Source organism: Diaporthe amygdali (assembly GCF_026229845.1).
Source record: "Diaporthe amygdali strain CAA958 chromosome Unknown NODE_6_length_1560011_cov_65_102424, whole genome shotgun sequence".
NCBI classification, from domain to species: domain Eukaryota; kingdom Fungi; phylum Ascomycota; class Sordariomycetes; order Diaporthales; family Diaporthaceae; genus Diaporthe; species Diaporthe amygdali.
The window spans coordinates 838,735-860,520 of NW_026517026.1; the positions used below are offsets into that span (position 1 = coordinate 838,735).

The window sequence follows — 21,786 nt, forward strand, 5'->3', positions numbered from 1 at the left end:
CAGCCGCTGCCGGTCAGCGGAACGCCACGTCTGGTCGGCCAAGGACCTCCACGTGCTCCAATCTGAGGCACTTGCGCAGGTGCAGGGGGCATCTCTTGGCGCGTCTAGAACCAGCCGTGGTCTACGATTGAGGACAAGCGTAGTCAACAACAGAGGCAAAGCGACTGTGAAAGTCATCGTCGTTCATTGACTCTAGTACCGCTCATACACAGGTCTATTGCTAAGATTTGCCCAGAGAGAAAGATTAATATTCCGTGATTGCTAAGACCGGTGTAGAGAGAATGGTTAATATTCCGTAATGACTTTCAGGGTATCTTTGGGCTTGCCTTTCTCGATGACACCCTTGATGTAGGCGTGCGATATGCGTGTCCACATTTCTTCCGTTAGATCCATCCTAATTCCCGAATGCTCGGGACACCTGCTGACAGTTTGTCACCGTCCAAAGGGGGAGGGTCATCCTTGTTATTATCATCCTTCACCCAACCCAAGTCGATCGATCCATTGGACCCGTGGAGCCGCCTTGATACTCGCACCAATCGCCAGCCTCGCCCTGTGCATAATCGTTCGCGAATCCGCCGCCTAATCTTAGGGGTGTTCCAAGCTTTTTCGTGCCAATCCATAGCCCAGTCAGGACATGAAACCGTTCATGTACAAGAGTTGAACCTAGATGAGAAAGCGAGCCCTTGTAGCGTAGCTTGTAATTTTTGGTCAGTTCGCTCATCCTTCGGTAATTCTTCCGGTGCTCCTTGTGTTTAGCTTCAGCCGCAGCGAGATCTTTCGGATCCTTGTTTCTCTGAGCTTTCAGAATACCATTCTCAAGCTGAGCCAACCCTGGCTTCCACCGAGGTTGTCGAGTAACTGCTTTCTGGTACTCGACCATTCGCTGATTCTGCCCATATAGTCTTTCAAAGACCTATTGAGGACAGTCAGTACGCAACAGGCCAACCTTGCCGCAAACAATAAACGCGCCTCACGGTGGACAGCGATATAGGCCGCTTTGGCCAGGACGTAGCTGCGGATATCACTCCCCCAGCTAAGCCTCTCAGTGTGATCATAGTCCTTCCCAGTAGCGTGAGTAGTGGAGAGTGTCGGAAAGTCGTATTCCAAATAGTCCAACTATGAACCAATGGTCATATGCATCTCATCGCCGTAAATGTCCATGTGGTCATTCTGCCATCGTCCTCGAGAAGACCCACAAGCCGCGTGCTGTAAGTCGATGCATGTGATACAGCCTGAGTTCGAGACCGGTCGAGAATGCGCATGCCGACGTTAACACATTCTCGCTTCTCATGATCCTCCAGTGACCCCTGGCAGACCAGGGGCGAACCGCCATCCATGTCGCGCCCCGAGGTCACACTGCCAGCAGGATCTCGGAAAATTTCCAAACAGTCGGGTGGAACGAAATATTGATCGTAACCGAATCCGCTGCTATTACTCGGGCTCCCAGAGCCGGTGCTTGCACGAGAGCGTGCGGCATTGCCTGTCGAGTTTGAGGAAGCCGCGGACTTTTGGAAGTGAGAGCTATGGGCCTGCGTGAATCTCGCGTCTACTCAACTCGAGACTGATCTGGTCTAAGCCCGACCTGTCTCGTGACTCGCAGGCCTTTTGTTACTGTTTATCGCCAAAGTGGAACCAACCGTGCTGTGCCGTAGCTGCCTGCAACATTCACCTCTTCTCTTTTGATCGAAGCACGAGCGCCTTCCGAGCAAAAACAAGATCACTCAAAAACAAACGCTATGGCGGCCGATTTCAATGGGCTACTGTCCCTCTCCCCGAACATGCCGACAGCTGTTGCATGAGCGAAGCTCTTGACATAAATCACCAGAGCACATTTGTGACCGCCAAACATTGTACCCATATCTCTATTTGTCAGCTTGGTTTGAACTCGACCCTGTTCACTACGGAGATCGTGGACCAAAGTTTCGCGCAAATTGTTGACCGTCTCTCACTCAAAGACATTGCCTTTAGTTTGCGCTGGCCCGAATACACAACACACGACCCCCTGTTAACCCATACCGAGTTATGTTCTGGTGCTCTGGCCAAGACCATCGCCTCTCGTGACAGCTTCAACGTTCAAGCTATGGATTTTAGAACTGATATGTATACCACAAGCCGGCATAGTAGTTTACCACTAAACATGATCTAGGTCCTTCGGAGGTACCAAGATGTCCCAGCTGGATCGCGTGCATCCAAGCTCCCGCTTGTAGTGCTCATAACTGTTACGTTTGGTACCATCGTAGCAGAACTTTTTGAGCTCGATGGGGCTTTCCATAAGCGAGACACTCCCTCGCGGGTTACGTTGCAACCTGTCTAAGTACATATTCCAGACCCAAGGCATAGATAGGCGTCTCGAAACTGATTTCAGGTCATCACATGGCTGGAAATGATCACTTCTACTACAAGTATACACAATAAGCGCGCAAGAAAGATTCTGTGCAAAAGTCATTCGCTCAATTCGTGAACTTAATAGGGTCTGTCCAATCATATGATATATACTATTCCAGATGTACTATGTATTCGAAGTGAAAAGGGGTATCCCGTAGTCATACTCCGAAGAGTATTCCCACAATCCATGATTAACTTTTGAAGCCAATGCAGTAGCCATAACACGCGCCCACGATGCTCTCTTGAGACGCCGGGCTGATGATCTTTTGACTAATCATAGGTATGTATGAAGGTCAAAAGGTCATTACAGCAGGAGGTAAGAGACGAAAGCAGATGCGGCTCCGAAAATGCTGAAGCCGACAGAAGTAGCGGCGCCAGTGACAATCGGGGTCGAGGAGGTCGAGTTGCTGCCAACACCGCCAGCAGAAGCGGTCGGGCGAGGTGCGCCGCTCGTGACGAGGCCGGTGGCAGCGGATGAGCCGCCAGTGGCAGAGGCAGTGGTGAGACCGGCGGACAGAGTGGCACAGTAGGCGCGGGTGCGGGCGTTATCCTCACCCGTGCAGGTGGCGAGGTCGCAGTTGCAGAGCTCCTCGCTCTTGCCACCGGCCACACACGCCTTCCAGGTGGACTGGCAGTCATCCGAAGATCCCGAGGCGGTTGCGGCCGCGGTGGCAGTGGCAGTGGCCGAGGCGACGGCGCTGGAGCTGGACAGAGCCGCGCAGTAGTCGCGGGTGCGGGCGTTGTCCTCGCCGGTGCAGGTGGCGAGGTCGCAGCCGCACAGCTCCTCGCTCGTACCGCCGGCGACACACGACTTGTAAGTCGACTGGCAATCATCCGATGAGTCGCTGGTGGTGGTGGTGGAGGCGCTCAGCGAGGGGTACGCAGACCCGACACAGGCGACCACTTGGGCTGCGCAGCCAGCCTGGTTACCAGAGACCTATAAGACAAGAGCAATAAATTAGCACTACTCGCTTCCACATCCCGCATATAAATCTTTCAGGTATTACATACACCATTGCCAGGCGCTCGGCACTGGTTGTAGTCGATCTGGCACTGCTTGCACTGCGCATTGGCAGCGGAGCATGTGGCCATGTTGGCATCAGCGCCAGTGCGGCATTCGTTGTCGAGAGCGCTGCAGTCGGTGATCTTAGCCATGTCGAGCTGGGCATAAGAGACGGCGGAAAGGGCCGCTGCGACGAGAATGAGCTTCATATTGACGGAATTAATAGTGCAGTACTAGAAAATAGAAGTGTGAATGTAGACAGAGATGCTGAATATAGCACAATTAAAGAGAGGCTTTGCAGTTGGCTGTTGGTGATGACAAAAAGCAATCCGTCGATGTCGTGATGCTCTTGACTTTATATTCTCGACACTCCATGATAAGGGTGGAGAATTTTCCCGAACAGTTCAGAGTTCTGGAGACAACATCGTAATTGAAATAAACTCATAAGGTTGTTTTCCCTGCCAAGCATGGAGCCGGACAGTTTTGACACCAACCGGACCCTCCATAGGGGAGTGATCGCCTTTTACGAGCGAATTGTTCCGGCTGACCTCGCTTTCAGACCTGTGCTGAACCAGTCCGCTTGATGAACGGATCACGTCGCAATCCACTTTTGTCCGTGTTGGGAATGGGTTAGAGGATCTACAATCCCCACGAACTTTATATTTTTAGGACCTTAACCCACGAACCAATGTGTCAGGCAAACTCAGTGCCTCCACGGCGAAGCCCGATTCGCCCCTGGTCGGCAACGTACCGAGGGAGCAATACGGGGTGACAGATGACAGCTCAACACATCATGTAGAAACCCTCCTTGGACTCGAGCGCCAATTCAGCATCACTTTGAACAGTCCATTTCACCCGTAGCTAGCAGCAGATTGTCGTTCAAGTCTCTATGTCCCTCGATCCCGATCATGATCCACCTTCGTGCAAGGCCACATTGCGTCCGAGAGGTCCCAGATCTAACAGTTTTTGGAGTTGCCCTGACGGACCGACTTCCGAGTTGAGATCCGCACAACTTTCTAGAATATATCCGTCGGCGCGTCGAACGTCTCTAACATCGAAACAGTTTCGCCAAGACCGCAGCAGCACGAGTCAGTGTAAAAGGTCGGATCCATCTACCGAAATTCGCAAACTCAGACGGGCAATGATGGTCTGTCAGCCCTGTGTGCCTGTTCGGATCGGTCAAGTCAGCCGAGTCCCGTGATTTTCGCAGAAAGTCAGGTATTTGTGGTGCTTCGGTGCTACTTACTTTCAGCGCTGAAACGACTTAGATTGTGCCCCAGCAATGTAACCTAGTCCACGCTCCCAGCCTAAAGCTGGCATGTCAGATCCCATGTACCTACCATGAGCAGTCCTGTGGCGATAATTCGATGTAGAGCCTGACCAAAATAGGCGAATGCAAGGGCAAAGGACCCTTCCGTCCCGAAGGGTGGGGAAAGGGGTTCGAAAGGGCAACAACCGACGAGCATGAGTCGCCGAAGGCCACTTTGGGACTCTTGAGCTTTTCAGTAACAGCTGAAGGAAGTTGGGCGTCCATATTAAGTGAATTGATCAGCAGATCAGTTGTGTCTATCTAGTCTTCTCCACCATGGGCAACACAGTAGAGTCTTGTGGTGATGAAGTGCAATTGACCACTTCACCTTGCTACATATTTAATGAGAAGTGAGTTCCGTCCGTGAAGTACTCCTACCAAAGTAAGCGACAGGTCACTAGCTGGGGTGCGTTTTCGAAGAGACGATGTATGTATGTCCGCTGGAGGTGTGTTTCATTCGTTCAGCCGAGATGTGTCGACAGGTCTCGCTGAGAAGGACAGTTTTTTATCTGGATCGGAGAAGGCAGTGACATCATTAGTGGAGATTCGGGACCTTCGTTCGTGTTCTAATATCGACCGCTGTATATTGTCTAAAGGATTAGACATTTATGATGTGGAATAATGTAGACAATTGAAGCGGTGAGTGATGGGTAATTGGGCGATTCTTGGAAGCGCCTGCCTTGCAGTAAATAAAACTTAAGCTCAGGAAGACCGAACACAAGTGATGATAGCTGGTCACGTTCTACTGAGCAAAAAGCTTTTGTCAGATTTTCCTAGGCGTAAAGAGCGCGTGGGGAAAATCGGACAGACTAATTCAGCCCCCCAGAATCAAAGCCAAGTCGGTCCTTCCAGTGAGCTATGTACAGTTCCCAAACAGCAGATTCCCTCATTCCCTTGTTAGCGAGACCACATACGTCCTCGTTCCCCCAACCAACTCGATACCTATCCTCGCCGTCAAAGTCCTCATCACCCTACCCTTCAAACGTAATTGTGCGGTATGCGGCCTCACCGAATCCTGGTTTGACAAGTGGCACCGCTCCAAATCTCGCGTCTTCGCCTTGCCAGCGCGCCGCCACGCCACGAGGCCCACGTCCGGGAAACCCCAGCGACTGGATGGGTCAACCCTGAGCAGCAGCACAAAGTATTCCTTACCAGAGCCCTGCTGCCGGCCAGGCTTATTGAGCCTGTCCATGCTCATGAGTGCGGTTGCAGTGAGCCGGCCGCGCTGCAGACGGAGTGTGCCGTACCTCGTGTCCCACAATTCCTCCGGCGTCGCGGACACGATGGAATAGTCGCAATTGTGGACTGATATCGAGACTTTTGATATACTCTCCATCGTCTCGATGCTTTCGTGGGCGGGTGTCGTCTTTTTTAGCAGGAAAATGAGTTTTGTTTCTGCGCTTTGCGCCACGTTGTCTGAGACGCAGGCGAGGGCCGGAGTTGATGATGAACGGCAGTATACACCAGGTTTGAGATGACACGGTTCTATGTATATGCCCATGAAGCCCCCTAATGGATCCGAGGTGTGACACCTTAGAATCGCAATAGTCTTGCCCTCAAACTTAACAATTGGGAGACGAATTCTGATGCCTTTGTTGGTGACTGTGTGGGGCTCTTCCTCGTCGCCTGAATAGGTCTGCATGTTATCGAGCCCCTGGAACTGCGATGGATGCGATGCGAAGGCGCCAAGGACCACGTTGGGAGACTCATTCCAGGGTCCGGTCTTTGCGTGATTTCTCCTCCCCCAGGCGAAAAGTGAGTGATCGTCGAACTCCTTAATAATTTCTTCCTGCAGTCGTATGAAGGCGCTGTGGCCGCCCTCACCATACAGCAGTGGCATGTGGACGCCAAAAACTCCCAGGAGGCAGTAAGCGAGATCTTCCGGCCTGGTCGTCTCCCTCTTAGCAGCCCAAGATAGCCTTTTTGCGATGTTTGCTTTCTGCCAGCTCCCATTTTGTAGGTACATTTTGTCAATCCCTGAAGCCACAGAGACCGGTTCCAAAACCTCAGGCCTTGGGCCGAGGAAAACCCAATGCTTGTCGACGAAAAATAAGCGACCTGGAGCCAGCAGCTCCTGGAGCGTCCATCCCCTGGTGAACCATCTGCACTGGATAAAGGCGTCGTCGCTAGGGCGGTATTGACTGGAACTCTCCCCACCTGGGTGCTCGTAGTCTTCCAGGATTGCGACGCAGAACACGGCTTCTTGGTACCACACAAACATGGAATTGATAGCTTCCGATAACTCTGAACTGCTTGACTTGTCGATGCAGCAGGTATCAACCCAAACGTGTGTTGGCCTGTAGGCAGAGGGCCACATCACCGCATTTTTCCGATCAACTCGGCGATCTTCAGCACATCTTGGGACTCGCACGGGGGTCCTTGGGGCATCCCTGTCCCTAACGAACTGGCCGAACTTGACAATTTTTTGATAACCTGCTTTTGCTTCTAACTCGTTTCGGCTTTTTGTGGTCATATCTGCATATGTGACTTCGTCTGGGCCCCATGTATGTGACAGGATGGCATAGGACGGTATCTTGCCATACCCAATGAAACTCTCCAGCTTGAGGGTCTCGAGATTGATGAGCCTCATGCTGGACAGATGTGGAGAACGGAGGGGCGAACTAAACACTGCTATGATCTAGTCTTGTGACCATAGTTTGTCTTGTTCATATACGATCAATTGGACGGTATACCAAAGCTTGCAAGGTCGTGGAATGGGGAGGTCGCCGAGACGCTTAAGCGAAGCGCTTCCGCAGGACGAATAAAATCAACACAGGAGCACAGCCACTAAGCTGGACGTTGCATTAGTCGTGGCATTGCACGCACCCCCCCGCCCCCACACACTGCAGCCAACAGCGAAACAGTGGCGCAGAGGGGCACTAGTCGCGGCATTTGGGATTTCCATACATCAATTGAGTTGATTTTCGTCATTATCTCCCGACATGCAGCATGCAGGTCAAATTAGGGCCTTCTAGTGTAAAATCTACGGAGGAGCTGGATCGAAATCGATCTGTGTCTCCCTCGACGCATCGACGTCTGGGAGAGACGTTTTCCATCACCGCCACGATGAAAGTTTCGACCGCTCAATCAACGGAGGCTTAGACCATGGCTCCCAAGTCCAACACCGACGTCCATGCTGCCGCTCAAGATAAGGTTTCCTACGCACACGTTGAGCAACGTTGACTCCTCTTCCCCTACTCGTCCCTGAATGCCTTTCTGTATCTGGGTTGAGAAGACCAAAAAATGAACATGCCATGTGAATTGCCGTCGTCAAATCATCCAGGCAACTCGGCAATCGGGTGCGCAGCCAACTCGCTCGGCGCAGGTCTCGCAAGAGCGCCGTGACCCGCGGTCGACGAGCTCCGAGTCGATGCATCGGGATCCAGCTCGGAACGCAGAGACCATGGCCTTGCGGCCTTGCAGCCGAGCTCAGACAGGGTGGGCGTGTTCGGATGCGACGCGTCCTTGGGTGTTCCGACCGCAAGGCCGAGATTGAGAGGGTCCGCCTCGCTGGCCGTGCCGCTCTTGGTGCCTCCGTGGATGAAGTTGTCCACGGCGCGGGCCTCTTCCTCGTTCTGTAGTTGCTGCTGGCGGCGGCGGCGCCAGAGGCTGAGGAGTCCCCCGATGATAGCTAGCATCACCAGGGTGCCGGCTGCCGCTCCAACGATGGTGCCGATCTTTGCGCCGGAGCTGAGGCCGCTCTCATTGCTTGGAGGGGAGTTGCCCGGAATGTCGGCTGCGTTGGTGTCCGTTGCTGTTGCAGGGGCCACTGCCGAGTCAGTGGGGGAGCTCGAGAGGGACGATGATGTTGTCGCCGTGTCGGTGATGCTGGCCGTGGTTGTTGCTGCAGATGATTTGAATGATGGGTAGTATCCCTTGAAAAACTGAATGCTTTCACCAACTGAGGTCGGCAGTGTTGCAGTGGGCTGGATGATCGAAGACTGGGAAATTATCATGCTTCTGTCGGCCTCATCTGTTGGGCAGTAGCACGGGTCAGGCTGGGTAAGCTTCGCAGGCTTCTTCTTCTGGTCGCAGAGGACCCACTCGTTGCTCGTTTTATTGCAGTACGAAAGGCCAAGCCAGGGCGTCTCTGGGAGGGAAAAGAGCCAATGTCAGCTGTGTAAAGTGCAGTTGGCGCTTGACATCAGTGTCAGAGATGCATCGCTGTTGACTCACTTGTATCAGAGAACTTGTTGGGGCAGCTGGGGTGGTCATATTTGGGATCGGTGCATCCAGAGATGTATGTAACCCCAAAAGCTGCGTTAAAGCAGACACTGCTCTCGAGGCAGAAGTCAGAAGCTTGGCAACACGCGATGTGGTCGACAGCCACATTCCCACAAGGTATCATCAGCGGGTCGGCCAGTAGCTTGATACCAGCATAGCAGGTGCCGTTCGAGACGAAGATATCGATATCATCAGACATCTTGTCTTCTTGGTTGTCAAAGATTGTTAACCACGGTGGGTTTGGATGGTCGCGGTGGTTGTCGTCGTCGTTGGTACCGTCGTAGGTCCTGGCGATCTAGTGTGCTTATCTGGTTGTTCACTGGCAAGCCACCCTCAAGCAACCCTGAGGTCGCGTATTTTTCGTTGATCAGGTACCAAGTGGGAGCTGGAAGACCTGCAGCTTGAGGTGCCTTGCAGAGCTTAAGACTGATTTGACAAACAGAGTGCTGGCGTCACGAAGTTGGTCCGTGAGAGGATGGATACCCAAAGGGCCCCGACAATTGGTCTCGAGCTCTAGGCCGTCCGGCCTGCGAGTCGATTAGAAGGTAACAATCGCTACCTCGTTTGGTGATAAGGATCACCAGAGGGTCCAGGTCAGTCACAGCCAACGATCAAAAGGAAGCTTGCAAATCTGGCAGGCACCCCAGGGTTTGATGTTGTGAATTGTCTTGGGCTGCAAGCTGCAGGTTTGCTGCTGGTTCACAGTGTGACAGGTTACACGAACTCGTCTGATGTACACCCAACGCCCCGTAGATCGCTCACCCTGCCAATCATTCTGCAGTACAGCATCCTGGGGCATGTCGATTTTGGGTCTCGCAAGACGGGGAAGTGCATCTGGTGGCATTTCATGGCGGGCTTGGCTATGCTTCTTCCGAGGCTTCGCCTTGTCCGAGCTCATCACAAACAAAGGAATCTGGAAATGAAGAGTATCATAAGTGGTATCAGCTTAGCCGCACCGACCTCCATACCATGTCCCATGTCGTCTCCATCTAGAACGAAGGATATGACCGTATATTGAGGTTGCCAGATTGCCAGAGTCTCAAGTTGAGTCCCATGTGTCAAACGACTGACTTTGAGTTCATGCTGTGCTACCTGCTGCCACACATTCTCCAGTGCCGAGACCGCACCGTTGAGATCGACTGGTTGTCTTGAGGCTGTGAGCACAGCACTTCCACATGTTTTACCAACCAGACTGTGTTTGTAGAAAGGCTCAACTTCGAAAGGGTTCGGTACTCATTAGAGCTATGCTAATATGTGATCAGCCAAGTGTATTGGATTTGAGAGTCAGCACGGCTCGCAGCACTGAATACCAACCCCTGGCTGCTTTGCTGTTCCTTTGATTCTCATACATACGTTTATAGACGACATACGGCAACAGGAGGACATGTTAAAATCGATGCTACTTCAATCATGTACACAACCTGCTTTTTCTGGTAACAAACCGAGAGAATCGCTGCAGGCTAATCAGAAGGTGGTTTGGATCTGATTGAGCCTCCCGCTCGTAATCCATGACTCTCTGTAGAATGGATGAAGAATACAATCGGGACCAGGCACTTATGCGAGAAATGACTCTTCACTTCCCCATCTGGGCCACTCCCAAGAGCCATTACAACCCAGCCAATAAAGAGGGTTAAGCTTCAGGAGCCAGGACCAGCTTTCCTGGTGGCAGACAGCAATGATACTCCCAGCCTAGACAATCAGCTCTCAGTAGGCATAAAATATCTGGGCGGCATTATCATCGCGCCGTATCCTCTTGTTCTCCCTCATCAGGTCCCATCTCATATACCAGCTCAAAGCAACAGTGGCAAAGCACATGCCGGCACTTGCAGCCATGGGCAGGACATAGCGAGGAGCTGCGGAGTCGGGCCATAGGTACTGATCAGCCCAGTCAGCATTGATCTCCCAAGCTTGAGTCAAACTGTATATGTCATCCTGCAGGTCAGACCGAGGACTTACCGGTGTCCAGATCAGGCTGACACTCGACAACGTGTTGACAGCCGCTAGAGACGCAGCTCTCTTCTCACTCGTCTGCCCGCAGGTAATGCCAACCCAGGACAGATTCAGCGGGCTGACGGGATACGTCGCGGCCACAAACACGAAGGCGGCGAAATACCTCGCCCCGGTGTCCATGGTGGCGCAAGCCAAAACGAAACCTATGATGGATACAAACTTGATGATAGTGATATGCCACGTCCGCTCATTGAACCTGCCAGACGATAGCCCCGCCAGGACAGAAGATATGCCAGCAAGGATATACGGCGGGCAAGTGAGGACCAGCGTGACGGTCCGTGAGAAGCCGAGAGTATCAATCAGCGTCGGGAGGAAGATGCGGAAGCTGCTGGTAGCGGTCTGAAGGTGCTGAGACACCATGAACACCCACACACACCGGTCCTTTAGGCACTCGCGCAGGCCCTTGAGCAGGTTCACGTCCTCCTTCCTCTCGACCGTGTCCGCCGCGATGCGGTCTGCCGCCAGCTGCTTCTGGGCCGGCGTCAGCCACCAGGTCGTCGTGGGCTTGTTGGGGAAGAAGAAGAGGCCTGTTATGCTGAAGAAGAGGCTGAAGGATCCCATGATCAGGTACATCCATCGCCAACCTGAGAGGCCTCGGACGCCGCCCAGCTCGCTGTAGATTGGCGCTGCGATGAGGCCTTGGAAAGCCGTAGCGAGGATGTTCGCACTAAACAGGATGCTGATCCGAGTTGCTATCTCTTTTCGCTTGTAGACTAACGCGGCTGTTGTCAGTAGTTGCTCGAGCAGCACTCTTGAAATTTTGTGAACGTACACAAGCTGACCATGTACATCGCCCCTGGGTAGTACGGGGCTGATATGATGCCCAGAAAGAACCGCTGTAGTATCAGGCCGGTATTGTTCACCACAAAAACATTGAGCATAGTGGCGATGCTGGTCATAGCCATAGCACCGCAGATATACCACGCCGGTCGAACCCGCGTAAGAAGTAGGTTTGAAGGAATCTGGCCCAAGATGTAAGAAGCATAGTGGACCGAAACTGCGGTGCTGAATTGTGTGTCATTGATCCCCAGATCTTCTTCAAGGCTGTCCAGTCGAGCTACAGAGATAGCCTGTCGGTTGAAGATATTCATGAAGCATAGTATCCACAGAAAGGGCTATTGGAAGGTGGTTAGAGTCGTAGCATTCGGCAGATCTGGCAGGCAACATCGCAGCCTGGGAACCCTGCTGCGGATTGAGAGCTTACCATCATGCATGTGTCAAGCTTCCTGACCAGGGCGATCTCCGCCGGGTCCGTTTTTCTTGAGGCTCCCGCATAATCCACCGAGATTTCACTTTGCGCTTCAGTATCCTCCAGAAAGTGACGTGTTGGGGACTGCTTATCAGTGACAAATTCTTCCGATATGCTCTTGCTCTTGCTGTCCATTGTGTTGGTGGCGCAGTATTCCAGTAGTTGAAGGTACTTCTCAGGTTGACGAGGGCCAAGAGTTCATGGGAGATATGAGGGTTCTTGTCTGATAAATCTCATCTACTACATTACTCTGCTATGTGGTGAGTGTAGGAGGCTGTGAGCAGTATAGCGATCAGATTAAATGGGCCATGGAGGGATTTTGGTCTTAAATATCCAACCAAGAGGCGAGGGAGATAAATACCAACGTATAAACAACTGAATGGCTAGGACTCCTCACCAACGGCCGCCATACAGATCTCTTCTGATTCAGAAGTTGGTAATGTGAGGCGGTACAGTCGCATACTTTCCCCCATGGTACCCAAGCATGCACTGCTTAGTTTGCCTTTCTTGACCTTCAGCACTCCAACTGCTCTGCTAGACAGCAGCCGCGCGACGCTATTGATGCAACGAATCCAGTGGTACCAACGATCGATCTAGCCTTTCATCAAGGCATATCACGGCCTTGGCCCGGTGTTTTTATGAAGGCTATGTCCGAGTGAGCCGTCAGTGCAATGAGTGTATGCTCCACTGCCCCAGGCTCAGATGAGGGTGGCTGCATTTTTCAACCGAAGAAAAAAGGCCCAAACTGTCCTGCCCGTGCACAAGAGAACGCCAAGATAACGTAAATAAAACAAGTATGCTAGGCCATGCCATACTTTACCTCCATCCCGGCGTTATTTGTGGATAACAAACCCTGTGAGACGTCAGGAGCTTTCATTCTCCTTTTATCCAATGTCACATGAAGCCCATCCCGTGGAAAGTCCGTATGGTATACATGTGTCCGAGGTACTAGTGCGAGGCGGTCTACGCCCAAATATGTTCCATGGCTAGTCTTAGATGAACCAATTCCCCGGTTAAGGTGACATCCAAAATTGTAGGTCCGTGGGTTGATATCGGGCCCTCATAAGACGGTGCAATCCGCCCCATCACCAAAGTTCATAGATTTCGAATTCATTCCTGCGTAAATTCTACGCACAATTGGCCACCGCCCCAGAAGCCCATGGCGGTCTAACTGTGGAGGTACTCAGCCATTGTCTTAGAGCTGCCCGTCCTTTTTCGCGAGACGATACACCTTCACAGGGGCGTCACCACCTGTCAGCGAGGATGGCCACAAGACGCTTTTAACCTTTATAGCTAGGGTCTCGGGGACCAGAACCTTAAATGCCTGCCAAATGGCTGGTCGGGCAGCATTCAAGCCAAGGGCGGGGAAAAGTAATTCAAAAACGCTCTGGGCCGGCATCTCCTGAGCTTCTATGCCCCGGGTCGCCGCGGATAGTCGACGGGTCTGAGGGGGTTTGTGGAGGATGGAACGCGGAAGGAGAGCGAGATGACATGCACTCTTATCATGTGGATTCATGATATTCGTGTGCACAGCGCTGATATTCGTGGTAGGTGTCATTATCATAACCCTCACTGCTATGGAAACGTCTTACGATGAAGCAAATGATCGCTCCGCGCAACATTGAGCCAAAATACAAACGCCCGCTTGGAAACCCGCCGTCAAGGGTATCGTCACTTCTCCGGCGAAGGCCTGTAGATATTTTGCATTTACCCATCAACCATCGTCTGGCCCTTATCCCTTCGATGATGACGAAGAACCCCTCTCGTTTTCAAACTGTTTGAACAGCCTGAGCTGCAGCTTCTGCACCATATCCACCACTTTTCGCGTCTGCGTCGCGTCGCCCACGAACCCAAATTCCCGCTGAACCTCCCTCTCCAGCTCGCGCTGTACCCTTGGCGGGAGGCTTTGGCTCAGATATTTCTCGTACTCAGAGGCACTGCAGAGCCAGTTATCAGAGGGCTCTGGTTGCTTGGACCCTTCCGGAAGTCGTGTCTCGGCTGGCTCGTCTTCGTAGACTAAATATCGCGTGTTAGTTTGATGATGCCAGATGGAACTGTAATGGAGATACAGGCGCTGTTCAGGACAGAGTATGGGTAAAACTTACAGGGTGAAGGCAAAGCACCCGTTTCCTCAGGGAAGAGCACAAGATATACCTCATTCCACCTCTGCTCCTCCGTAGTGTTTGGCGGCACCCGTTTTTTTATCCTCAGAGCCTCCTCTTGGGATGGCAGCATCGTTCCCTCAGGGAAAGCATCCGTCCTAGTCTCACATGGAACCGATGCCCGCTGGTGAGCTAACAGCTCGGACGCACTCTTGCATTTCTTGAGACATCGGCTGCAGGTATGTTTGCCGATTGTGTGGCATCGATACAAATGCTCTTTTACTCGGTGTACTGTGGGCCAACCTGGCCCACAGCATGTTCGCTTTTGTCGGAATTTCCCTGGGTTGCTTTTATCTGTATTGTTTTGAATCAGCAAGGATGAAACAATCAAAGGAGCATGGGATGATGTATTGAAGACAGCCCGAATGCTATATTGATGGGAAGACCATGGTCACTTACAATACGGACAAGCAAATCTCTTCTCGCCTGTTTTTGTGCTGCTTGCTGCCGGTGACTCATCGACGGTTGAAGAACCACTATCCTGCGGACTGGTACTGGTCTTAGGGGATACTCGTCTCTCGAGGCCGTCCAAGTTGTCGTTCAATTTCCGCTTGCGCGTCTTCTCGACAGACGCGCTGACCTGTCCCGTGCCATCGTTGTTCCACATCACAGGAGCAGTGTAGTTCCACGTTCCAAGGACATCGGCACAGTTCAGGCTGTTGTATGTAAGCCCGCTTGCCGGCAGTACTGGAGCAGTGTTCCACTGGAGAGGATTCATGTCCATCGAAAAGTTCCATGTTGTATTTGACGCGCCGCCAGTGATGTCTTCGGTGTTGGTGAAGCCCAGGCTGAAATCGTCTGGGGTGGTCGATGACAGAGTCGTGATGCTGCTGTCAGTGCTCTCCACGTCCCAGACAGAGGAGGCGAGTGGGCTTGGAGCGCAGTACGAATCGTCCTGACGACATTTCTCGCTCAAGCTGTTGATATGTTCGGCGACTTCATCACCGGATGCACGATTGAGATAGGCGTTTTCAATAACGAACATTCGGTGAGAAATGAAATTAAGGAAGTCCCGAATGAATGGAGACGCATTCCTGTGGCGTGAGAGATCATTAATCCAGGTGAGGACTGATCCCTTCAGGGTAGCTCCTATTCCTCCAGTTTGGCTAGGGTCGACAAATGTGTCGAAGTATTCGTCTGATAGCTTGCCAGCAGCGGTTCTCGTAGTACGGCGCTTGGCGAACTCTTTGAGACCGGAATGACCCAGAAGGAACCAGGTCACGAACTCGAGGTAGGTACAACCAAGACCCCAGATATCCCAAGAACGGGAGACGGGCTTGAGCTTTGTATCGTACTCGGGAGGTCTGTAAGTAACCGTCATTTGACGTAGAGGATCAGGATGCTTGGAGGCATCGTAGAAGTCACCACCACCGAAATCACCGATAACCATGTCTCGGTCATCCATGACACTTGAGGGACTGCTGCTCCTCGAGCTTCTGTCCGAGGGAATGGTGCTGCCTTTGCCAGTGGTTGGTGGACCCACTTGAATGACGATGGTTAGCAAAAAGCTTGTATTTACAGGGCAGATATCCGAAATTGACCCTTAAGAGGGAGTGTAGGGTGTACAGAGTGCGTGGGAGAGCACGATAGGAGTAGGTAATAGGTGAGAAGCGACAGGGCGACTTACTAGCTAGCTCTCTGGCCTTTTGGCCCTTTGAGAAGATGAAAATGTTTTCCGGTTTGATATCACCGTGGATACCGATTTTATTCATCAGCCTCTGTTGTCCTGCAGGGTCGTCGGTGGAATTCAACCAGGACTCGGCACCAGCGTGGACGGACTTCAGGGCGTCAGCGATACTGGCACACTGATTGGCCAGCCACCGCATCTCTTCTTTTCCGGGTTGCTGTGGGTTGTCGTTAGACTGCCACAGCCGCCTAAGATCACTGTCGGCCCAGGGGAACACCAAATGGTAGCTGCCCCTGTACTTGTACGTTGCCAGCAGGGAGAGGAGGTTGGGATGATCTGCGTTGTGTAGGCGCTGCAGGTTGCGAACTTCACGATGGAAGGCCTCTTCATCCTTGGACTTCAGCCTTTTGATGGCGAAGTACGGGTTATTAGGAATGGCGGTTTGGAGGTTCTGGAAGTTGTAGTGGGCGTCGTGGATCTTGACCTTCCACACCTCTGAGTTACCACCCTTGTAGTGGTTCTGTTTCTTGTTCTCCCAAGATTCAATGTAAGGAAGAATCATCTTCTCGTCGAGGTCGACGTAGTCATCTTCTTGCTTGGCCATGTCGGAGAAGACGGGGGAGAAGAAGCGCCATTGCAACCTTTCGAAGGCTTCAAGGTCAGTCTGGTGCCAGCCGTTGAAGCAGGAACGGGCGAAGTCCGTCAGTGGAAGAACCAGCTCTTCCTGTGCAATGAAATCGACAATCTTGTCGACTTTACCCATCAGGAGGAGAACTCCGAAGATACGGAGGAGCCGGAGGTCTTGACCATTGGCCGTAATGCTTGTAGCCATCTTCTGGACCTCCTGTGCTGGCATGGCAGGGAAGTAGTCGATCAACTCAGCAAGTACTGCTTGCTGTGATAGGATAACCCTGAAGGCATCATCTGGGATGAAGAGACGCCCGCCGTCACCCCGGACAAGAGCATTATTTATCTTATCCTTCAGGGACTGGGCTGACCCGTCCTCCAGTCCCATTGTGGTCCACGACAGATCCATGGACTCACCATCCGCAACAACGTTCTCAAGTTCCTGTGCTACAGGAATGAGCTCTTGCGGAAAGCCTAGGTCCAGCTGGGAAGGGTTGGCGAAGTCGATGGAGTCAATCCCGCCAGTGGATGTGTGCGCCACATGGCTGACGCCCTGATCCCGAGTATGGGATTGAGAATTGTTGCAGGAATGGTACGGTCCAAAAAAGAGGCTATCATCATTGAAGTTGAAGGTGTCTAGTGTGGTGTCCTGTGTGGTGTAGAAATGGTTCGATAAAGACTTTGAGCGTGGTCAGCACGACGCGCAGTCCATTAATACGTGGCCAGAGAGTCTCTCTCCGGCTGAGAAGGGCCTTAACCTACCGAATCATGCCAGAAGTTATCCAACTCCGTCTCAGCCGACGATGTCGACGACCAGGTCGACTTGGACTCCATTGTAGTGGTCTCGGCTCCGGTGATCGGGGAGCCGGCGGAGGGCCCATCAAGATCCGACATCTCAGCAGTAGGCATTAACAGAACAAACAACTGATGACCGTGCGCCTTGCTCAATGTTGCTTGCCAATTGCCTTTTCCAGACAAAAAGAGTTGTAATCATGGACTCAGACACAATTGAGCATTAACAAGAATGAGCAAGAACAAGAGATTGTAATAAACAACCGGTACATCAAGGCCAGAAAAGGATGAACTTACTCTTTTCCTGGCAGTCAAGTAGGAGGAAGGACTCAGTCATACACGGAGTGCCCGCCCCACCACCACATCTACCCGGGCCAGTTAGAACCTTCCAGAGTGGGGCACCCGCGCGAATGCGCACACACAAAACGGCAGAGGCTGTAAAACGGGGCCGCTCATCGAGCCGTTTCGTTAAGATGGAGGAAACGGCCATCCATATCAGGAGGGAATCCAGATTGCTCAACAGATATACAAGTCCTTCTTCCTAACCGGAAACCCGAAATTTCGCTGCTACAACAAAACACTTCTCTACTTCCACTATACTCTTACATATCGAAACGGTTCATTGATGTACGTCTAAATCAAGGGCAACGTTATCATCCGGAAGGTAAACGCAGGCCGTGTATAGCAAGTACAGCCGACGGAACAGCAGTCTCAACGGAGGCCTAACGGACCACACCAGACGCCGCCGTTCGACGCCCTAGCGCTGACACACACCCAACCAGCCCAGTTAATGCTCAATTGCGCAGGAAGACAGTCACCGTCAGCCAGCCCTTCAGCCGTGCGTAAGGCACGAGGTGTGAGGGCCGAAAGGACCCTGGCAGCTCGGCAGTTGTGTTTATGAGTTACCCCGGATTTTCCTCCCCATTATTTCGATATAGGCCTTCGCCAGACAAATATCATCGTTCCGGTCTTGTACCACTATCTTGGTTCTCGACCTTCGCTAGTAAGCTGGTTTGTGCGCAGATACCTACAGTAGGTACATTTTAGTGCTACCGTGTGCGTCCCTGAGTGCTAGCGCGGCACCGGTGGACCAGCAGTCAACGCTCGCTCACGCCATCCAGAGCCGCTAGACCTCATATAAGAATGGTAGGTAGGAGTTCGGAGTTTTTCTTTGTTAGACAGCAGTACAGCCTGTGCACACATCTCCAATTTCCAACAGTATCAAGGGTTTATCAAACAGCGGGAAGAACTAGGGATCAAATAACCTAGGTAGATTGAGTCGGCGACAACGTTCGTTATCCAACCCAGCCATGCCTCTGGCCAGGACAGCCGTTCACTGTCGAGTCCCATCATTTCGGCCCCATCAATTTCACATCGTGTGGAAACGAGGAGACAAGCAGCAGTGGCAAGCGGAAATAACATCTCGTTCAGGATAAAAACCGTCCTCGGACTAGACAGCACCAACCACGGCGTCCAAACCTCCTCACAATCTGCAACAGCCCAATCTCCCATCTCTACACGATCCTTCCACCGGGCGAAGTAGCAGGTTTGTGTGAAAACTCCCCTGCTAGCTAGGCCCAACATTCTCGTTTCCACTCTCAAAAAAGAAGAATAAGGAATCAACCCATCAATTCCGGGAATGACCGTTCTGTTTCTTTTTGCCAGAAGGACATGACGAGCTACAGTCATGCCTCTGTGTTCTGCTGACCCACGACGGCAGTCCGTCCCGGTCCCCTCTTCTCTTTCCAACAGCCAAGAAAATGATATTATGGCATGCCTCCTCCGGAGTCTCTCTCTCCTTTTTTTCTTTTGTTTTCCTGTTTCTCCTTGGTGGGCTGAGAGGATGGATTTGAAAACATGCCCCTCCTCGCTTTCCCCTTGGGGTATCAAAGTGGTGTATAATCCAGAAATTCGTCCTTGGCCCATCGTGCAAAGGCCTCAGATTTTCGTTGTTGGGTATTAAATCCGTGCTCAACACTGTCGTGCCTCGCATTCGGCAGCCTAACCTTCGCGGTAAAGGCCCCGATCAGGTCGCAAGCAGTACCAACCCGAGTCAAAGGGTGAGCGCACTCGGACTGTGAAGATGTATAGAGAAGCCTTTTCCTGAGAGACGTGAAAGTCATCCAAGTGCGTTGAAATTCGTTGGTTTTCGGTGTCGTGGGTGCAAGAGGGGTTCGTTGACTGAAGTAAGTGTAAAGACCGAAGAACGCCATGTAAACAGTGATTCGTTAGGATACCAGAAGGTGTGGCCCAAGACCAAGATGAGCCGAAGCCGGGAATAGATAATAAGGAAAAGTCATGTATCCAATTCATGTTTTCAGAACACTCATTCAAGCTGCCGGAGCGATGGGAGCAGGGACAGGAGCCGCGATCCCGGCGGCGGCCAAATCAACCTCCGCAGTGTTAACCTCCCCGTTGGTCTGCTTGCTAGGGCAGTCCCTCGAGATGTGACCAGCCTCGCCGCACTGGTAGCATGTCTTGCCAGCAGTGCTGAGAGGACCTCCATTGGGAGCAGGGCAGTCCCGGGAGATGTGGCCGAGCTTGCCGCAAGCATAACACTTCATAGCCTGTGCCTGACAGTCACGAGCGAAGTGGTTGGGACCACCACACTTGTAGCATGTGGCAGGGCGAGGACCTCCACCATACCCTCCGCGGCCGTAACCACCAAATCCACCACGGCCGACGGGACCTCCACGTCCCATACCAACGCCAGCAGGGTTGGGGCAAGCACGCTGCGTGAAAATGTCAGTTCCAAGCGATTCAAGGCCATCAGGCTGTTCTTGTGCAGGGCATATAGTACTCACAGCCAAGTGGCCAGGCTGCCCACAGTTGTAGCACCGACCAGCACCAGCACCGCTCAACCGCAGAGTCGGGCAGTCGGCCTGAACGTGACCCAGTCCTTGACAGTGGTAGCACTGCTTGGCCTCAGTCGTCCGGGGGAGGGGGCATTGATTCGACTCGTGTCCTGGCTGCTTGCAGTTGTAGCAAAGGCGCTCAGCCGAAGAGCAAACTTCGGCATAGTGGCCAACATTGCCACATTTGTAGCACGCACGACGAGAGAGCGACGACATCTTGACGGTTCTAGGGCTGTGAAGGCACACATGGTCAGCGTCACATTGCATAAGACGCGTGAAACGCAAAACGTCAGTTCCCTTCGATCATGAGCATCGGTCGCGACAGATGGATCCATCCAGAAGAGCAGGTGCCGCTGCCATTGCCACCTGGTAGCAAGCCCGCAATGCAAGCCCGCAATATGAGTCGCTACATCCGGACGGCTTCAGATAGCGAGGTGACGAAGTGGAGTCTCGAGCTGACAGGATTCGACCTGCATCGTGGCTGGCAGCCAAATGGTAGACTATGCACCGGATGGAGCCGTGGCTGACGTTGTAGCTATCAACCGGCCAGAGCTCGAGGACCCTGCAGCATGCATGCCGCCTGTGTAACCCGCAGGCAGGGCGTTGTATTCGCTATGTTGTTTCGACATGCGCATTCGCTTGTCGATCTTGCGCAAATAGTCCGGTACTTGTGACATCGCCGGCGCCAGGAGCGCCGATGGCTAGCCACAAGCTAAAAATTCGCGCGACAGGAACATTTTCGCAAGCGATGAAGGTAATGAAGACGGGTCGGGTCGTAGGAGTTGCGGCTGGTGGAGTCTGGACCTGAACTGGTTTTCACTGATTCGCTGCTGGGTGGAAACGGCGCAGTGGCTATCATATAATGCGTTCAAGAAGTCGCAAGCCAAAGCTCGACGCCAGCATCCTGAGCACTGACTCCCAGCTTCACATGTTGAATATTTCTGGTTCCTCTGCTCGAAAGGCCAACTGCCGTGATCGAAGATTCCAGGTGGTAATGCGCGGTTTTTGGTGACGTCCTTTTGGCGGGGACCTCGGCAGATTCGGAAGCTTTGCAGCAGGCGTTGGCATCCGCATGGGGAGCTCCAGTGAGTTCGCCGGCGATATGGACGGAGAGCGCCGTGCGTCGCCGGGGCCGGGTCGCAGGATGGATGCTCATGATCGGCAAACGGGGAGGAGAGGGGGAGGCGTGGACGAGGTATATTCAGGGCAAGCCAAAGCAAGCAAACAGGAAGCTTCTGCGTACTCACAAGATGATGATGATAAGGATGGGCAGGGGGGAAAAACTCTTTCCTTCGGCGCGCCACAACTAGGTATCGGCCTTCGTCTTCACGATGTTCAACCTTGATCCTGTCCAACGACGACGACCACTTCCAGCTCTCCAACTCGCACCGAAAAACCGGAAATCTTCCTCGGGATGGGTGTGAGGGATGGAATTTGTGTAGGAGGAGGGAGGGGGAGGGAGGGAGGCAGGGAGGGCAAGGGAAGGTGCGACATGATGGATACCTATACCCAGAACAACGGGGCCTGAGCAGGCACGGTGGGC

The 21,786-nt window shown here is 52.7% G+C and overlaps 6 protein-coding genes across 6 annotated transcripts; all 6 read right to left on the reverse strand.

Annotated features, from left to right (window-relative positions):
* Positions 1–475: 475 nt before the first annotated feature.
* J7T55_001006 (uncharacterized protein) lies at positions 476–1,858 on the reverse strand (the record flags this gene model as incomplete). Its single annotated transcript, XM_053140279.1, has 4 exons — positions 476–913; positions 982–1,116; positions 1,197–1,521; positions 1,734–1,858. The coding sequence occupies 4 exons, from the start codon at positions 1,856–1,858 to the stop codon at positions 476–478; spliced, it is 1,023 nt and encodes a 340-aa protein (XP_052996654.1).
* Positions 1,859–2,689: 831 nt separating this feature from the next.
* On the reverse strand, positions 2,690–3,597 carry J7T55_001007 (uncharacterized protein; the record flags this gene model as incomplete). Its single annotated transcript, XM_053140280.1, has 2 exons — positions 2,690–3,322; positions 3,397–3,597. The coding sequence occupies 2 exons, from the start codon at positions 3,595–3,597 to the stop codon at positions 2,690–2,692; spliced, it is 834 nt and encodes a 277-aa protein (XP_052996655.1).
* Positions 3,598–5,583: 1,986 nt separating this feature from the next.
* On the reverse strand, positions 5,584–7,287 carry J7T55_001008 (het domain-containing protein; the record flags this gene model as incomplete). Its single annotated transcript, XM_053140281.1, has 1 exon — positions 5,584–7,287. The coding sequence occupies one exon, from the start codon at positions 7,285–7,287 to the stop codon at positions 5,584–5,586; it is 1,704 nt and encodes a 567-aa protein (XP_052996656.1).
* A 685-nt stretch (positions 7,288–7,972) lies between these two features.
* On the reverse strand, positions 7,973–9,120 carry J7T55_001009 (uncharacterized protein; the record flags this gene model as incomplete). The annotated part of the gene is made up of 2 exons (XM_053140284.1): positions 7,973–8,787; positions 8,874–9,120. The coding sequence occupies 2 exons, from the start codon at positions 9,118–9,120 to the stop codon at positions 7,973–7,975; spliced, it is 1,062 nt and encodes a 353-aa protein (XP_052996657.1).
* Positions 9,121–10,625: 1,505 nt separating this feature from the next.
* Positions 10,626–12,315, reverse strand: J7T55_001010 (uncharacterized protein; the record flags this gene model as incomplete). Its single annotated transcript, XM_053140285.1, has 4 exons — positions 10,626–10,796; positions 10,878–11,644; positions 11,704–12,046; positions 12,136–12,315. 4 exons carry the CDS (start codon positions 12,313–12,315, stop codon positions 10,626–10,628), a joined length of 1,461 nt encoding a protein of 486 aa, XP_052996658.1.
* Positions 12,316–19,718: 7,403 nt separating this feature from the next.
* J7T55_001012 (zinc knuckle) lies at positions 19,719–20,459 on the reverse strand (the record flags this gene model as incomplete). Its single annotated transcript, XM_053140286.1, has 2 exons — positions 19,719–20,120; positions 20,193–20,459. The coding sequence occupies 2 exons, from the start codon at positions 20,457–20,459 to the stop codon at positions 19,719–19,721; spliced, it is 669 nt and encodes a 222-aa protein (XP_052996659.1).
* Positions 20,460–21,786: the final 1,327 nt, after the last annotated feature.